Genomic DNA, 16,712 nt, shown 5'->3' on the forward strand with positions numbered 1-16,712 from the left:
CCCTATGAGGTGAATGAGACCACCATCACTGCCCTGTACGACTGATTTTCACAGGTGCAAATGTGGAAAATATGACGTTATAAGTTTCTGATGTTCGCAGGTTCGACATTGGTTGGAGCAGATGTTTGAAGGAGAGACCGTTCCTCCCTATGAAGTGAATGAGACGACTATCACTGTCCTGTATGACCTGGCCTGTAAGAACGAGGCTGTTGACAAGGACACCAGGCTACTGCTGGAGGACCTGGGGCAGAAGGCTGACGAGTACAACGCAGAAGGTAACATTTGCAAACTTTAATGTATACCCTGTAAATTGTTTCATCATGTTGGTAAGTCACTGAATAAAAAGACTATTTTTCACTTCTGTTTTGGGACCGCATAGTGATGTTATCCCCTGTGATTGTACATATGTAAATACTTTGCGTTTAGGAATGCATCTCATTATTATGTACCTGTATAAGCAGCGACATCTGTGCTGCATTGCTATGTGAACCAGTCAGAATTGCCTTTAAGAGTGTGACAGATAGTCACCGAAACGTTGGTGGAATAAATCTCTTGTTTGTGTAACTGTAAGAAAGTCTTTTTATTTAATGTATACCACTGTAAATTTTGAAATGTTCACAGTGTTTTTATTTTCAAAGATTTTGCAGTGGCCTAACTACCTCTTACCAAAAATTGTAACACCGTACATGTAATTATGTGTTTTGTTATTGTACTGTACTACAGAATTATTTCGACTACAAACTTTAAAAAAAAAACACAAAAAATTCCTTTTCCCTCCTACTGTGAAATAAAACCACCAAGAAAGTAGATGCATTTACAGTATGAAAATTTTTAAATTTTGTCAGCTATGGCCTTAGACAGGTCTTGTCAGTTTATGATATACATAATGATGTACAATGTAAGTGATCTTGTATCAGATGTGCGTTTTTATAAATTACCAATTTAAAACCACCCAGACCTGTACAACTACTAGACTAGTACATGTATATCTTCTCATACTGAACGTGCTGTCTCACATTAACATTACAACTGTGTAACTGTCTCATTGCCTAACACAGTACTCTTCTCCCTCCAGATTGTTGGCACCATGTGACGCAATCGGTAGGGTGTTTCGCCCAGAACCGAGAGGTCTCGGTTTCGAAACCACTGCTATGCCCCGATGTTGTACCCTTGGGAAAGGCACTTAACATGACTTTCCTCACTCCACCCAGGTGTGAATGGGTACCTGACTTCAGTTGGGGAAGGCCGTATTGAGGTCACTTGCTGGCGCCGAATGGCAGCCACCTAGACCCTTGCGACAAAGTGCAAGTGTGCGATGGAGCAAATATGTATCTGTTGTGTATTATGCGATTGTAAACCCTGCAGCAATTCAACACTGGCTACCATTGCACGGGTAATTTCTGACCTATGAACCATTATTATTATTTAATTTATTATTTTTATATTTATTTACTTCCCTTTCAGCGAGAAGACTTACCAGAACCCTTCGGTCTGTAGGCCTAACACCAGAGAGCCTGACCAAAACCGGGAATACAGCTCTTAGCACTCTGGTCAGCACAGCTCAGACATTGGAGCTCAAAAACACATCAACAACAAGGTATGAGATGTTAGAACATCCTTCGGATACTAGTAGGACATTAAATTAAGATCCCAGGGTTGAGGAGATAGAGAGACACCCCTCAAGCAGGTTATGGAACCCACCATACTTATTGAAAAGAGTAGGGGTCATTCCTGGTTAATCTCCAAGCAGATCTACACGGTACCAAAATTGTATAAGCTAGCCAGAGAAGCTCCATTCAGCCAGATAAGGTCCAGTCAGGCACTGTACGGTCTTTAACTGGACCTTCTCTGGCTGACTGGGGTTTCTCTGGCTAGCTTATACGATTTTGGCACCATGTAGATCTGCTTGGAGATTACTTCCTGGTGTCACTGGATCGAGCCTTACTGTCTGTGTATCTTACATACTGTGCTTGGAGCCCTCAGCCTTATGAGGATGAGCACTTAATAAGGAAGATTTCAGTCTGCAGCAAAGCACTGGCAGACTGGTAGTAGATGATGTCAGGGATGAATGAATAAGATATACTGTAATGACTTAGAGAAAGGTAGTGCTACATATGTTCTGAACAGTTTACAATTGTTCTCTTTTAATGAGTGCAGAACAAGGCATTTCTAAGGATGCTGTTCTTTCAAAATCATCTTTTAAAGTTTTAACTTGTTATGTGTTGTGTTTTCAGCTATCTGTTGGCCATGAAAGACCTGTCACAGGCAGCACTAGACGTGGAAGACTCTCGTAGGGAGGAGCAGCACCTTAGTAAGGAGCTTCTCAGGAAAACCACCACTGCCATGGCACATCTTAATGCTATTCAAAGGTAAGGAAAGATATCAAAAGCAAAGAAAGCTGACTTAAAGATCACACCTATACTAGCAACCGCCTCTGTATGAAGACCTCCTGGCCACAGTGGCCAATGGACCATTCCAGTCCGCTCTGAAAGGGTTTCAGGGCCAAAAAAGCTCAATAGAAGTTAGTCCGCATTATTGACAGCTAAGCGGCTGTGGCCATTTTTGTCCGTCAAGGGCTGTTTTTGACGGAGGTGTTACGTACCATTGCTTATGATATTCGACTGGAACGGTCCATTGTTGCTGGTCCCTTAGATCATTTTCCCAAGTGACCCAGGCATTAATAATCTTGTCTTTAGTCTTTAGTCATTTGTGGCCACCGGTCTACTCTCATCTCCCAAATAAAAGCGATGATACAATTATTTTTTTCTTACATCCCTTGAGTGGACACTACAGACAGGTTTGACTGTATGATGTCATGAAAATGGCAGTAAGAGAAGGAATATTGCAAACATGTCAGCTATGAAAAAGAGGGAAATTCTGAAATATATAAACAAGCATTGAAGAATAGTTGTATTCAGTTTCAGTACATAATGAATCTTGGCTGGTAGCTGGTATGGTAATAACTTTGACAAGACTGAAGAATACCTACCAGTTAACAAACTAAAATGTACAATTTACTGTACAGAGATGAAGAAACGCTGGATCAGCGAGAGAAGATGAACGGTCCAGATCTGGAGAAGAAGGCCCAGACCGCTGTCTTCTTACAGAGTAAGGCAACCGAGTACAGGAACTCACTCCGACAACTTAGGGTGAGCAGCAAACTACATGTATATATAAATCTTAGTAATAAGTGCCGATGAGTCTTTTGGGTTAGAACCTCTTTACTGGGATTTACTCTTTTGTTTGTCTTTCAGTCTTTGTAACTATCCTGTCATTCTCTAATGCAAAGCCTTGTCTGTGGCCTATACAATATACAGTAGAAGCCACTAAATTGCACCTCGGATAAACGCACATTCCATTTAACTGCACCGAATCCCAAAATCCCAAACCGGTTCCCATTCACTGCATTGTTAGTGACTCCGCATATCTGCACCGCACATGGTCACCAATGCCGGATAACTGCACCAAAACGTTTAAAAAATCCTCGACAAGTTAATTAAAAAGGTGCACTAAAATTGGTAAACGCGGTACAAATGAGCCGATAAGTGCCTATGTAGAGGCACAATACCGCCAATATGTCTAAAATTGTTTTGACTAACAAAAGAAGGTGGTCTCCATTGACAATCACGTTGATAGCGATCGTATGGGAGGTCCTGGGCGGGTCACTGGGCGTGTCGTCAGCATAAAGAGACGCACGCCTGCCAAAGGCGGTATTGCGTTTTGGCAGACAGCATGCTGTACTCAATAAAGATTGGTCTCTACCTGTACACTGTCTTATTACTGTGAGAATATTTAAGTTCGCAGGGATTTGATTTCGCGTTAAGGATGACATGGGGTGGTGTCGGCAGTTTTAAGTTCGCGGCAGCACTATATTCACATACTGCTGCTGGCGCTTACTGATTTCACTCACTGTGTCCCGAGACGTCTTTCCTGAGAATTTGAAATTTACTGTTTTAATACATAAACGTGGCCCTAACAAGAGGTGGAATCTACGGTGTTACCGCACTGTACCTGTATAACGAAAGCTTTCTAACATCTAAATGCGTGCAAACAAGTTCATACAGCACACCGAGGTTTATAAACTATTCACCTCCTGTATGATACCGTGTACTACCGGTCCAGCTGGGCAATTTCGCATAATTGCACCAGCCGGATAATTGCACTAAATACGCTGGCAAATGGGGTGTGCAGTTAAGTGGATTCTACTGTACCATTGGGAGGCTCTACCAATTAAACTGGGCTGAGGTTTCCACTTCTATGGGTGTGGCTTATAAACAGCTGTCAGCGAATCAGAAAAAAATTTCTTTTGGTAAAGCCAATTCTCTGATTGGTTGACAGCTGGTTAGAGGCGACTCCTACAAAAGTGGAAATCTCAGCCCAGTTTAGCAGAGCCTTTTTAAGGTATTTTTGATAGGCTATGAGCGATGCTCTACGTAGGAGAATGTTCTCAGCAAACTCTAATAGAATGGTAGGCGACAATACATTGAAGCTACTAGTATTTCTATACAGGGGCAACTGGAAGATTCGGGAGTGGATGCCACCCTGTACCACCATAAGTTAGTCAACCAGGCTGAGGAGCTGGACAAGAAAAGGGAGAAGATAGCTGAACTCAGGGCACAACTGGACTCCTACCATAGTCTACCACCTGTAAGTATCTATATAGTCTGTCACTTTTCGCTCGTTCTCATTTAAATGTACACATTTTGTAACTTCCGTTACCGTTTGAAGTAAGGCGTTCCTGGCATTAACATATCTGTCATTAGGTGTAACACACCAGCTGGCAGCAGCTGGTCATATTACACCAAACGGTCTGTTACACCTAGTCTTTGCATATCTGACTGCAACCGTTCTTTAAAGCTACTTAGTGAGGAAGCTCCTACAGTACTTGATGACAACGAGTTCCATTCTACTATGGTTCTCGGGAAATACGAATTTTTGAACACATCAATCCTTGGCTGATAACTCTGGTACTTAAAAGCATGACTATTTCTGGTCCTCTTCTGAGCTGGCATTAGATACTTATCAGTCGGTACGTCCACAAGTTTATTAGTCACCTTGTACATCATGCAAAGTCTGGACATTGTTCTCCTATCCTCAAGTGACATCCATTGCAGGTCTGCTTTCATTTTTGTTACACATATAAGGTGCCAAACTGTCATTTTTAAAAGCCAGAAATTAAAAGATTTATGTTGTCATAAAAATGACAGTTTGGCACCTTATACATGTATGTGGCATATCATAATGTCAGGAACGTCTTACTTCAAATGGTAACGCAGGTTAAAAAATGTATACATTTAAATGAGAACAAGCGTTTTTAGTACTAAAAGAACATGGTGACAGAAAGCCTGACATTGTTTGAAAGATGGTTTATTAAGTGTGCAGATCAATGAGAATTAACTGTGTTAAATAGTGTTTTCTAAAGATAACTTTTTTCAAATTTTAAAACCTTCCTTTATGTTTCACAGGATGTTTCCCTGGCCAGGGTCAAAATAGAAGAGGCCAAGAGAGAGTTGGCTAGACTTGAAGATGAGGTCAACAGAAAACTGGAAATGATGACTTTGTGAGATACCTAAACTAACATATATGACGGGATATTAGTACTCCATGCAAAAATGTCATACACCAGTAACAATCTTTCTATAAATACAGCTATCATGAGGAAAACAAGACGTAGTAATGAGTGGAATCTTTCCTGATTGACATCTGCTTGGATTTTATTATCATAATAATATCTGTGATGGCTTTGTGGTACATCTGATATTAAGTTCATGTAAAAATGTCATACACCAATAACAATCTTTCTATAAATACAGCTATCATAAGGAAAACAAGACATAGTAATGAGTGGGATCTTTCCTGATTGACATCTGCTTGGATTTTATTATCATTATATCTGTGATGGCTTTGTGGTACATCTGATATGAAGTTCATGTATTTCCTTGATGTAAATCACATGATCAGCAAGATATGATTAATGAGCAAAAGAACAGATTATGTAATTTTGTTAGGGCACTTCACAAACCATGTTGTATTCCATGTCTAGTATAGAATCACTTTCTAAAAATGGAATTTCATGAATTCAAAGTCATTGTCGTGTTATGGCAAATGCTACATGTGTATATCTGCTTCCTCCTCAGATGTGTTGATTCAAAATAACAACAAAAAAATTCTAGATGCCCGTCTTAATCCAGATCAGGTCCATAACTTGGTCAGTGTTCTTGGTGGCGCATTAAAATTATTCTCCTGAATGACAATGTATCCTGAGATTTGCTTTGACATTTTTTACTTGAAAGAGACTGAAATAATATGAAATATTGACTCAAGTGGTTACAGTATGGACAACGTTGTAAATATCAATACAGAGTACTCAATGACAAGTATTATATATGAACAAGCTGATATCATTGATTGACAAGATTGGCATTCTTCCAGATAATAGACAACCTACTTTGCTCTTTCATATAGAAAGTTGTTCACATTTTTCTGCAGCATTGTCAATACCTGCTGCCATATCTTCCTTTTCTCCCAAATTGTTCTGCTGACCTATATCTTCAGACTGAGTGTTTTCAGTGCTTTTAGAATCTTTGACAACTGACTCCTTGTCAGAAACATTGTCAGGCTTCTCAAGAAGCTTTTCATCTTCTGAATCATTACTATTGTCATCTTCGCTGTCCTCCGTGTTGCCCACTGATGAGGGCATTCCGTCTATATCCCCTCCCTTGCGCATGAAGGTTCTACGCTGCCTCTCGGACATGAACTTCAACTCCTGCTGGAGCTCAGCATCCCTCGCAGCCTCTTCTGCCGGAGTCAGGGCTGGAGTCACCACTTCTTCACCCTTACCACACTTGGCACAGACATCAGCAGTCCCTGGAAATGATATTAGAATCATCATAAATTTATTTATTATCCTTTGATCAAAAGATGACAATCCTTTGATCAAAAGATGACAATCATTCACACTGTAAAACTGGATAGATTTTGTGGATGGTCAGATGTTTCAGGTAGCATCCACTACCTTTCGTCAGTAACTGGAAAGACTTTCAGAAGAGTTTGCATTGTGTAATTCTTAGTACATTAACATATGGCACCTGGAGGTCCAACCTTCAAGTTCAGTGACGATAACCTAGACCATTATTTCAAGTAAAAAGCACTTTAAGAAAGACAGCAGGAATCAAACCATAATTGTTAACTTCTAAATTATGCTATGATCCACGTCGATTGTGGTCGGGTATTATTTTTATACAAATATGATGAAGGATCTTTAAAATCATATTTGAGAAATTGAGAAGGTACAAGAAATGCTAAGAGCAAGCAACTTCCTGCTACAAGTTCACCTACTTGCACATGGCATACACATCATGGTGTAGGCCTGTTTCACAGTCTTCTGTTCACACTTGACACATTTCTTGGGCTGAGACAACGGTTTGTACTTCTTGTACTTGATCTTCCAGTCGATGACGGATTTGCAGTGCGCGCACAACCCTCCCACCACCATGGCGTTCAGTTTCTTGGTCTTCTGACTCTGATCGTGTAAGTTGTTCCTGAAGGCCATTGAATTCTTGTACTTTTGCGGGCGTGAGCGCCCAACATTTCCTCTTTGTGAACTCATTTTAACAAACTCGAAACTCAAACCATTCAATTCAGAAAACGGAACAAATCGGTGGCATCCAGCTACATGGAGGCAGCCATCTTGGTTAGGGAGATACCACTGTTACAGGTAAGGTATTCCTGTAGGCCATATAATGATTTTGTTACGGTAATTACTTTAAGTAAAAAATAAGATATCTTAAGCTATATATCTAAACAATACTTAAGTATGTTGAATCGAAATCTACAGTTTGCAAATTTCAAAGTGTATAAAATAGTACGAAAATAATATCTCCCCTTCATCGAACATGGATCAGTCCTGAGGTTCAAGATGGCTGACTCGAGCAAAAGTTTTCTCGGTCTTTTGACCGGCCTGGCTAGAAGGACCTACTATGGCGATAAGAACATCACAGACGACTTTCTGAAGGAAGAATTGTATCCAGAGATGCCAGAGGGTGACTTTGAAGCATTGTTGTCAAAGTGCAACGGCTTGATAAAGGTAAATGTTGTAACGATTTATCTAGGTGGCATGGGGTGGGGGGCGTCTCATGTGATGTTGGATAAACATTAGGCCGTGAACCTATGATTTTTAGGTTACAACAAGGAGGTTTAAATATATTTAAACCTCCTTGGTTACAACAACAACAACAGCAACAAAATTTTTAGCATCTTTATTTCCAGTATGACAGGTGATGATAGTAGTTATTCGTGCTAAAATAGTTTTGATAAACATGTACTATTATATTGTTGATAATCGTGAATGTTAGATTTCATAACTGGGAAAGATCTATAACTAGCATGATCAGATCAAAATTACCCTATGACTTAAGGAAAAACAAACATATGCCATCTAGTAGAGATTAATCTGCTGAATAGAATGTTCTTTTCAGAATCAAATTCGGACCTACTGTTGCCGAGATATTTACAAATATAAAATGACAAATTTACTGCTAAATGTATTGTGGCACTGCTTGGCAATTGAGCGCTATCAAGGGAAACTTGTAAAAACAAAACGGGCGGGCCATACAGTTTTAAACTTACCAATTATATGGCTAGGAATGTTACAGATGGATTAAAGTAAAAAGAACGGTGCTTGTACTTTAGACGCATAAGATACATACTCCTTGGATTCAGAGATTTGACGAAGAGTATAAAAATCTGTCGTCTAGAGCATGGTGTCAGCTGACATGGACTTCAAGCAATTGGAGGCATTCGCCACGTCTCAGACAAAACGGAAGCAAGGCGGAATCACGGAGGAGGAGGCCCAGATGCTGACCAAGTTCTGGAAAACACACAAGTCAAAGATCCACCAGGTTGTTGTCAGCAGGTACATCAGGCAACCGTTATGTCTATCTCATAGTTATTACATTAGAAAAAAAGTCAATTATATTATTAAAGGGTTAATTGATCAATCCTATCTGTCTATCACAATCAGCATTTCACCCAATAAGGAAATGGTAATTAGCATTTTAATGGCTCAACCAATGAAAGAGTTGCTGCATGTCCATCAAATTTTGCATATTTATGTTTTTCTTTGTTTTGACAGAGGTGGGCGCAGCTATTGGATAGGTAGATCAACTGAGTTGGATGTTGCATGCAAGTAGAATATGACATGTTTATGATGTTGACACAAGTTATAATAATTCAAAGTTTAGGTTTTTGCAGTCTTTTAAACCTCCTTGCTTGTAGAAAATGGGTATCAGGTCTTTTCCCCCCCAGGACGTTTCCCCCCCTAGACGTTTCCCCCCCTGTTGAAGACATTTCCCCCACTCCATCCTGCCTAACTGTTACCAATAGGGAAAACGACATCCTGAGTGCTAAATGTTAAAGTATCAATTTCAGATGTGCATGGAACAACAAACTGAAGGATGTGAGCTGGAGGATTGACCTGAAGATGCAGGCGAAACATGTGGACCAGATCAACCAGCCCACAGCTATTGTGGAGATGCAGGTGCAGAATGGGGACCAAAAGGTGAACACAACAAGTGCCGGTATATCATTCTTAGCCTGGTATCCAAACCAGGGCTCGAAATCTATTTCTGGAAATACATGTAGTTGCACTGGTGCACCCAACCCAAAAAATTAGGCGCACAGAAAGAATTTTGGCTGCACTACATAGAATAAAGTTGAATGTCAGCAAAACATAATTACAAAGTTTAACGCTCTTAAGAACTTCAATCTGTAGTTCTATAGCTAACCTTAAAATTTAAAACAAGTGATACGTACATCAAGTTAACTACAGCAAAGGGTTATATTGCTATTTCTGATACTTACATTTCAAGAATATTAGTATTCAGTATACTTTGTGTACATTGGTGCCTTTACCCTATAGCCTACAAAAATATCTAGGTGCACCACTGCACCCACTGTCAAAAATTAGGTGCTCAGCTCCAATTTTGGGTGCACACAGGTGCACATGCACCCACTATTTTGAGCCCTGCAAACCTATTATATATGTAGCTCCCAAGTCTCTTCTGTCCTCTCCACTATTTGAGAGGACATGTACAGAAGAGACCCTGGAGCTATAATACTATTAATAGGTTTGGATACCAAGCAGTATCTTACCTTCTTCACATATATATGGGAAGAATGAATAAGCACAGGTTTGATTAGCAATGAAAGTTGGTTGCCATGAGGTTTGTTATTTGCTGTTCTGAGTTTTGGACCCTGTGAACTCTGTAAGGTGAGGGCTAGCTAATGACAAGATTTGAAAATACACGTAAATGTAAATATACATAAATGTATATGAATGAAGAGATTTAATTACTTTTGGTTTATTTTCCAGGAGTCTAATGTTGTCAGGTTTGAGATGGATGAAGAGAGGTTATCCAAGGTCGTCAAAGACATAGAGAAGATAGAGGAACAGATAAATGCCCACTGTCAAAAATAATGCACCAGAGAGATATGTCACAGGACAAATAGGTCCTCTGTAATTTTCAACATGAACTACCAGTAATATATGAACAATTTTTCTATCAATTGACACAAGTTGAAGTTATTTACAAGTAAAAAAGATACTTGTAACATTGAGGAAAGAATTGCTGTAATATATGTTAAGAATAGTTCGTTCAATTTGTAATTATGTAATGCCCTGTAAAATCAAGAGACTTAATTCACGTGTCTATTCATACAACGTACTAGACTTCAGAAATAGCATTTTTAGAAATATTTTTAGCATATGTACAATGAAGATTGGTTGTTAAACAGACTTTGTTTTTTGACAGTAAGTGGCTCCTTGAATGGAGGAATCCAAATTTGTTAAGTACACTAAGAGGTAAACTGGTCACAATGGAATCAGAATTTTTCAGCATACATTTTGAAATGTATAAGTGATTATACTAGATTATAGTAGATATTTCATCTTCAAAGCTAATCACTGGGTATTTCATATTTGTTGTAACCTGTATGATATTAATGTAATAACAAACATTAAAACTAAGAAAAATTGTCCATTTTCCTCAGAATGGTAACAACATAGATTTCCACCTTACTTTTGAATGAATGTAACAACCGTCTCATACAAATACATTGGTTTCAAACGTTTTTTTTACAAAACCACAACTGGCTGTGATTGGTTAATTCAATTAGACAGTGGTAAACCATTTTGTATTTACAAGTATATCTATCAGTAAGCTCTCATGAACAGTTCAACAAATTTTAACCTCATCGCTGCTCTAGTAGCCCTTGCTATTAAATTTGTATAGGTTAAGACAGCAAGGAGAAGGAAACCTGGAACAGGGCTGTATGTCTGTCCCGGGAAGGAAATTGTTGGGACGGACAAAAATTTCACCCCGTCTGTCCAAAGAATTTCAACTTCATGACATGAAATTGATGAAAATGTATTTTCCTAAGCTTACTGACAGATTTAACAACAAAAATTAACAACGTGGGATCCCAAACAATGAGTGGGATGGACTGGAATATGTTACTCCTCTGTGTATAAGTTCATGAATCTCTGAAAGACCTCAGGCCCTCGCTGACGCATTGTGGCCAAGATCCCAAGTGGGTCAGGATTGATGATGCAAGTGGAAGATTGAACATCTGCTGAGGATAGAGAGGAAACTTGTGTTTTCTGTCTAGGCTCCACAGAATATTGGAAGTGGTGCTGTTCCTCAGGGATTGTCAGGCAAGCTTCTGCAGTGAAGTATTATACATAGTTCATGTATGTAGTACATATTTGGAACTAACAAAACCTATTATAGCTCCAGAGTCTCTTCTGTCCTCTACGCAAATAGGAGAGGACAAGAAGAGACTAAGGAGCTATGATAGGTTTGGAGACCAGACTAACAAAACATAACATGTGAAGGAAGCTTAAGATTCTACCTGAAGAGACATCCATTGAATCCTCCAACACAAATACATCCAAGCTGCATATCCTAATGAAATTTAAAATTCTGTTGCATGAATCAAATCAGCTGATTTATCTTTTACTGGTGTCTTACCTGAGGAATACTGTTGGTGATAGCTTTGTTGGGGCTGCATAACTTGTGTTGCCTCTGTCCAGTAGGATGCCTTTGGGGAAAAAAATTGGTAATGAATGTCTTTGGCTAGGTTTATGTTAATACTCAACCAAGACAATAATACAATCACAATAAATTTGATGTAGTATCATATGAGTAAACTCATTCACATCAACTGGGTAAAAACAAACCTGATCAAAGCAGGGATTTCCAGCACTGCCACCTTCCAGATCTGTGCTGTACTGCAGGAAGTTGGACTCAGCCGGAGACATTGTTGGAACCTGCGTACAAAGAGATGTATGTGCTTGACAGGTATGCTATGCTTGCTATTCACACATTTCTCCTAAACTGAGACATATATTCAATACACTCTTCACTACGATTAGCTTATGATATTGCTAACCAGTCAGAACTGAAGAACTTTTATATAACAGATATATTTGGAAACCTGTTGGCAGCAAATTGATGGTTTGATTTGATATTATTCTTTAGAAGATTGTAAGAATAAAGAAAGAAGGACATTGGTACCTGCTGTACCCCAGGTGTCCTGAAGTGGCCAGGTATACTCCATGCAGGTGATAGTGACTCAAGACCTCTGTAACTCTCCTTGTCCCTAGTTGACTTCACACTGTACGTATGTGGTTGAAAATTCTCTGCATCTTGAACTGAGATGTCACTATCTCTTTTGGCCCTTGCCTTTACGTCCCTGGCATTTATTGAAGCCAATCTGAAACTGAAATCAAAGTCCACTGCAGTACTGTTGGAAAACGCAAGGTGAACGATTTTTGAACTTGACCTTCCTTTGCACAACCACTACACACCTACCAAAAATTATGACGAGCCATCAAAGGTTTCTTGAGGCCACAGAAGCGTAATCAAGCTTCCTATCTTAATATATGGCAATCATGTAAGAAAGAAGCTGTCAAAAGTCACCTACCAGAGTTTTAGTCCATGAAAAACATGCATTGGCAGGGCTGTCAGGCCCCCAAAGTTTCAATCTAGAGCATAATTTCAACTTTCTAATCGGCACAACCCCTACGAATCCGGCCCTGTTTACTAAAGTTGACCTTTGACCTCCTTCTCTACCTGATAATCACACAAAAACACCAAACTTCTACTGCCTACAGACACCACAAACATTGAGGAAAGTCTGATTTTTCAACACAATTAGAAGGAAGAAACCCTTACCTGTAACATCCAGCTCAGAAATACCAATATATCCTAGAAACAAACCCTCTACAGCTACTTTTACCAAGGGTACCAAACCTATTTCCATGGGCTAAAAGTTGGCCTTCTGCGCCTGCGCGAAATACAGGAGTATCCCCTTGAGTTATGGTCGCGAGGTACATACAGACCCTCCCCACAGCTTGCGTAACTGAAAACATAATCTTCTCGGCGAAGATAATAAGACAAGGTACAATGCAACGGTGCATTGTATGCCATTGTCTGTGTAAATTCGTAATAGATCATTTGGTATTTCTATGTCATTCAGAGTCTTGAAGCTATTCACTGCCAAGCACAATCTCTTGTTTGCTATCTTATGTTATATTACTAACAGCATTATGCAGTGGGAAAAGGATAATCTCAGTATCACACTATACATAGTAGTTCTTCACCCACCAGTCAAAGTCTGTCCGCTTCTTTTTCAGTTGAGCAACGTGATTCTGTACATGGTTGTCATCTCTCCTCCTCCTCTTCTTGTCTCTACCTGATGATCGCAACTTGCTGGGATGAGGCAAGTCCTTTCTGTCAAACCAGTGTCTCGCTTTTGAGGATGTGGATGCATCCCTGTTCACCCTTTGACTTGACTTCTACAACACACATGGGCTCATTTCAGAACTAGTAGTAGTGTTGTGACAAACCCAAATGTGACAAATAAAGAACCCAACGCATTTATCGAAAAGAGTAGGGGTTCTTTCCGGTGTGTGTGGATCATATAAATCTGTTCGGATATGCAGCTTGTATTCTTCAGTACAAACCTGGTGTGTTATGCCTTGATGCGGTTTTCCATGTATGCAATACAAACAAAACAATGTTCAAAATTAAACTTCAAACTTTATTGATAAATCAAAATTGCGCTTTGGATAATTAAATACATAGAGCATAAAAACATTCAACATTATTAAAATGCATGTTCAGCAACATTCAAGTGGATGCTACATTGTTTAGGTTGAAATAGTTACATGATGTAAAGTTGCATAGGGGTAAAGCTGAATGAAATGTTAGCCCAGCCAAATTAGCATTGCAGGGCTGTCTCCAGCATTAAATTTTTTTTCCATCCCACTCATTGTTTGAGATCCAATATTTTAATTCTTGTTGCTAAATCTGTCATTTTAAGCCTACAAAGATCCAATTTCATCAGTTTTACATCAGAAAGTTCCCATTTTTGGGACGGACAGGGTGACATTTTGTTTCGTCCCAATAAGCAAATTTTGATCCTGGGATCGAGGGATGGGTCCTGGAGGCAGCCCTGATGCAAGGATCGAAGTACTTACCACTCCAAGTAAATCATCCAGAGTTGAGGAATTGTCAAAGAAAGACCTGTATGAACAAAGATTAATCGATTACTCATATTGATTGATAAATGTATCACAATGATTATACAAATACTAAAGCAGTAGTGAAAAATTTTAGTATCAGACTATGCATGGTTCTTGAGTCATACAAATTTGCTAAAAGATTAATCAATTTGTCATATTGATTAATTAATGTATCGTAATGATAATATAAATACTAAAGCAGTATTGCAAACTTTTAGTATTATTTAGACTATGGTTCTTGAGTCATAAAAATTTGCTAAAAGATTAATCAATTTGTCATATTGATTCATTAATGTATCATAATGATAATACAAATACTAAAACAGTATTGCAAACTTTTAGTATTATTTAGACTATGGTTCTTGAGTCATAAAAATTTGCTAAAAGATTAATCAATTTGTCATATTGATTGATTAATGTATCATAATGATAATACAAATACTAAAGCAGCAGTGCAAAATTTTAGTATTAGACTATGGTTCTTGAGTCATGAAAAATTTGCTAAAAGAAGAACACAACCTATAGGCAAACCACTCACGACGACTCATCACATCCGATGGCATCCCAGTCAAATGTCTCATTACTTGGGTTGACCTCAGCATCATCTTCCTCCTCCTTTCTGGACCGCTTTACAGTTTTGGACACCCTGATGGAATGAAAAATTCAAAGGAAAATGTCACCATATGAATGGACCTTGGGTACAGTAATTCTTGTGTCTTTCAGTGTAACTTTATGTTCATTGTTTTCACGGTCACCTCTGTACTGTGAACTTATCATCACTGTGAAAAACCTGTTGTAATTACTAGTGCTGTTGGTGCATTTAAGTTTGAATGGTTTTTATTTCGAGGTAAGGCAAAAAAGGAGAGTTCGCGGTGTTTTTTAAAAGTTTGCGGCAGCGGTATAGTCACATACTGCTACAGTATTGGAGAAAAATGTTTGCGGTGGTTTTAAGTTCGCATTAACAGTATTCAGGATTCCTTCAATTGCTGCCGCTGTGAAGTTAAAGTTCATGCAGTGAACATGTCCATTTTCCTTACACCGTGAAATTTTGCTACCGTGAACATATATTTACTATAATTTAGTGAATTACAGTATAATCTCCTAAAGCTATTCAGTCATGTACATCATACTTGCAAGTAATTCTTGGGACTTGGACAATTATTCCTAGAACCAGATTTACAGCCAAATTTTCACAAGACAATTAACGTTACCTTTATACAACTGCTATCAAAAAGCCATTGTAATGGTTAACGTTACCTTGCAAATGGAAGTGCATAGACACCTTGTGGTCTCCTTGTGACCTCAGTCTCAACAGGATCAGTCAAATTTGAAAGTTCATTGCTCTGGAAACCAATATCGTCGTATTTTCTGTCATTTTTTATAATTTCTGAAGTTTCCATGTTCGTAGATTCGGTCCGGTGTCCTCCAAGTCCAACGCTAAAAAAATTCATCATGTGTAAAAAAAAACTGTCACGTCACCCAAAGCTTTTTTAAAATAGTCTGGAAGAAGAAACGTCTCAAATAAAGTCAAAGCCATGGCATTAGATAAGACCTAGTGCAGCCAGGAGCTAACGCACTCAGTAGTTTCTCAGAGGCAGAAGACAAAAACTGTCGTCTGCAACTTTCGTATTCCGGCGCCATTTTGGTGACGTCACATTGACGTCAAAGCATTAATAGCTAAACATAAAAAGAAAATAACTCATATAGGGAAATATTGTACATTAATTGGTAGAAATAATGATTAGCAAGTTTCCCTCAGAGGCAGACGACACAAAAGTGTCGTCTGCAAACTGGTTTCGGGACCACTGGCTTTTCCTATATATGCAAATAATCTTTATAAATATATGCTAATACATAATGTATATATTAACATATCACATAGAGCAGAATGAAGGAAAAACTTGTAGATTTCGTGGGAACCAGGTAGAATTATAGATACGCATGGAGACAGCTAGAGACAGATGGAAAAGGCTGCGGAATGGCGGAAAAAACCTGTAGATTTTGGAAGAACCGAGGAGACACACATGGAGAAAGCTGGAGACAAAAAAACTTAACGTTAGATCTATTAAAGGGATTATACTTTTTCAAATCGCTCTCTAGTTTCAGTAACGGGGGGCGCCCGAAC

The 16,712-nt window shown here is 38.9% G+C and overlaps 4 protein-coding genes across 5 annotated transcripts; 2 read left to right on the forward strand and 2 right to left on the reverse strand.

The window, feature by feature from the left end:
* Positions 1-70: 70 nt before the first annotated feature.
* On the forward strand, positions 71-6,248 carry LOC136427346 (HAUS augmin-like complex subunit 1). The gene is made up of 6 exons (XM_066416166.1): positions 71-275; positions 1,465-1,597; positions 2,235-2,369; positions 3,026-3,149; positions 4,510-4,647; positions 5,466-6,248. Exons 1-6 carry the CDS (start codon positions 122-124, stop codon positions 5,562-5,564), a joined length of 783 nt encoding a protein of 260 aa, XP_066272263.1. The 5' UTR covers positions 71-121; the 3' UTR covers positions 5,565-6,248.
* LOC136427347 (uncharacterized protein C9orf85 homolog) lies at positions 5,861-7,713 on the reverse strand. The gene is made up of 2 exons (XM_066416167.1): positions 7,339-7,713; positions 5,861-6,867 (listed from the first exon to the last, which is right to left on the reverse strand). Exons 1-2 carry the CDS (start codon positions 7,607-7,609, stop codon positions 6,458-6,460), a joined length of 681 nt encoding a protein of 226 aa, XP_066272264.1. The 5' UTR covers positions 7,610-7,713; the 3' UTR covers positions 5,861-6,457.
* A 191-nt stretch (positions 7,714-7,904) lies between these two features.
* LOC136427348 (COMM domain-containing protein 1-like) lies at positions 7,905-11,502 on the forward strand. Its single transcript, XM_066416168.1, has 4 exons — positions 7,905-8,086; positions 8,757-8,914; positions 9,430-9,559; positions 10,373-11,502. Exons 1-4 carry the CDS (start codon positions 7,919-7,921, stop codon positions 10,475-10,477), a joined length of 561 nt encoding a protein of 186 aa, XP_066272265.1. The 5' UTR covers positions 7,905-7,918; the 3' UTR covers positions 10,478-11,502.
* A 2-nt stretch (positions 11,503-11,504) lies between these two features.
* On the reverse strand, positions 11,505-16,384 carry LOC136427345 (uncharacterized). Of its 2 annotated transcripts, none has more exons than XM_066416165.1 (8): positions 15,845-16,384; positions 15,126-15,233; positions 14,543-14,588; positions 13,668-13,858; positions 12,576-12,780; positions 12,239-12,328; positions 12,030-12,099; positions 11,505-11,628 (listed from the first exon to the last, which is right to left on the reverse strand). In XM_066416165.1, exons 1-8 carry the CDS (start codon positions 16,039-16,041, stop codon positions 11,513-11,515), a joined length of 1,023 nt encoding a protein of 340 aa, XP_066272262.1. In that variant the 5' UTR covers positions 16,042-16,384; the 3' UTR covers positions 11,505-11,512. The 2 variants fall into 2 exon arrangements, with proteins under 2 accessions (XP_066272262.1, XP_066272261.1); XM_066416164.1 differs by having other exon boundaries at positions 11,505-11,721; positions 15,845-16,383.
* Positions 16,385-16,712: the final 328 nt, after the last annotated feature.

This window comes from Branchiostoma lanceolatum, chromosome 2, assembly GCF_035083965.1.
Source record: "Branchiostoma lanceolatum isolate klBraLanc5 chromosome 2, klBraLanc5.hap2, whole genome shotgun sequence".
Classification (NCBI taxonomy): Eukaryota; Metazoa; Chordata; class Leptocardii; order Amphioxiformes; family Branchiostomatidae; genus Branchiostoma; species Branchiostoma lanceolatum.

Coding starts and splice junctions, on each gene's coding strand:
- LOC136427348 (XM_066416168.1), top strand. CDS start 7,919: ATGGCTGACTCGAGCAAAAGTTTTCTCGGTCTTTTGACCGGCCTGGCT. Junction 8,915..9,429: donor CACCAGGTTGTTGTCAGCAG/GTACATCAGGCA, acceptor TATCAATTTCAG/ATGTGCATGGAACAACAAAC. Junction 9,560..10,372: donor TGCAGAATGGGGACCAAAAG/GTGAACACAACA, acceptor TTTATTTTCCAG/GAGTCTAATGTTGTCAGGTT.
- LOC136427345 (XM_066416164.1), bottom strand. CDS start 16,041: ATGATGAATTTTTTTAGCGTTGGACTTGGAGGACACCGGACCGAATCT. Junction 14,589..15,125: donor ATCGGATGTGATGAGTCGTC/GTGAGTGGTTTG, acceptor TTGTTCATACAG/GTCTTTCTTTGACAATTCCT. Junction 13,859..14,542: donor TGGATGATTTACTTGGAGTG/GTAAGTACTTCG, acceptor TGTGTGTTGTAG/AAGTCAAGTCAAAGGGTGAA.
- LOC136427346 (XM_066416166.1), top strand. CDS start 122: ATGTTTGAAGGAGAGACCGTTCCTCCCTATGAAGTGAATGAGACGACT. Junction 1,598..2,234: donor AAAAACACATCAACAACAAG/GTATGAGATGTT, acceptor TTGTGTTTTCAG/CTATCTGTTGGCCATGAAAG. Junction 4,648..5,465: donor CCTACCATAGTCTACCACCT/GTAAGTATCTAT, acceptor TATGTTTCACAG/GATGTTTCCCTGGCCAGGGT.
- LOC136427347 (XM_066416167.1), bottom strand. CDS start 7,609: ATGAGTTCACAAAGAGGAAATGTTGGGCGCTCACGCCCGCAAAAGTAC. Junction 6,868..7,338: donor GATGTGTATGCCATGTGCAA/GTAGGTGAACTT, acceptor TATCATTTCCAG/GGACTGCTGATGTCTGTGCC.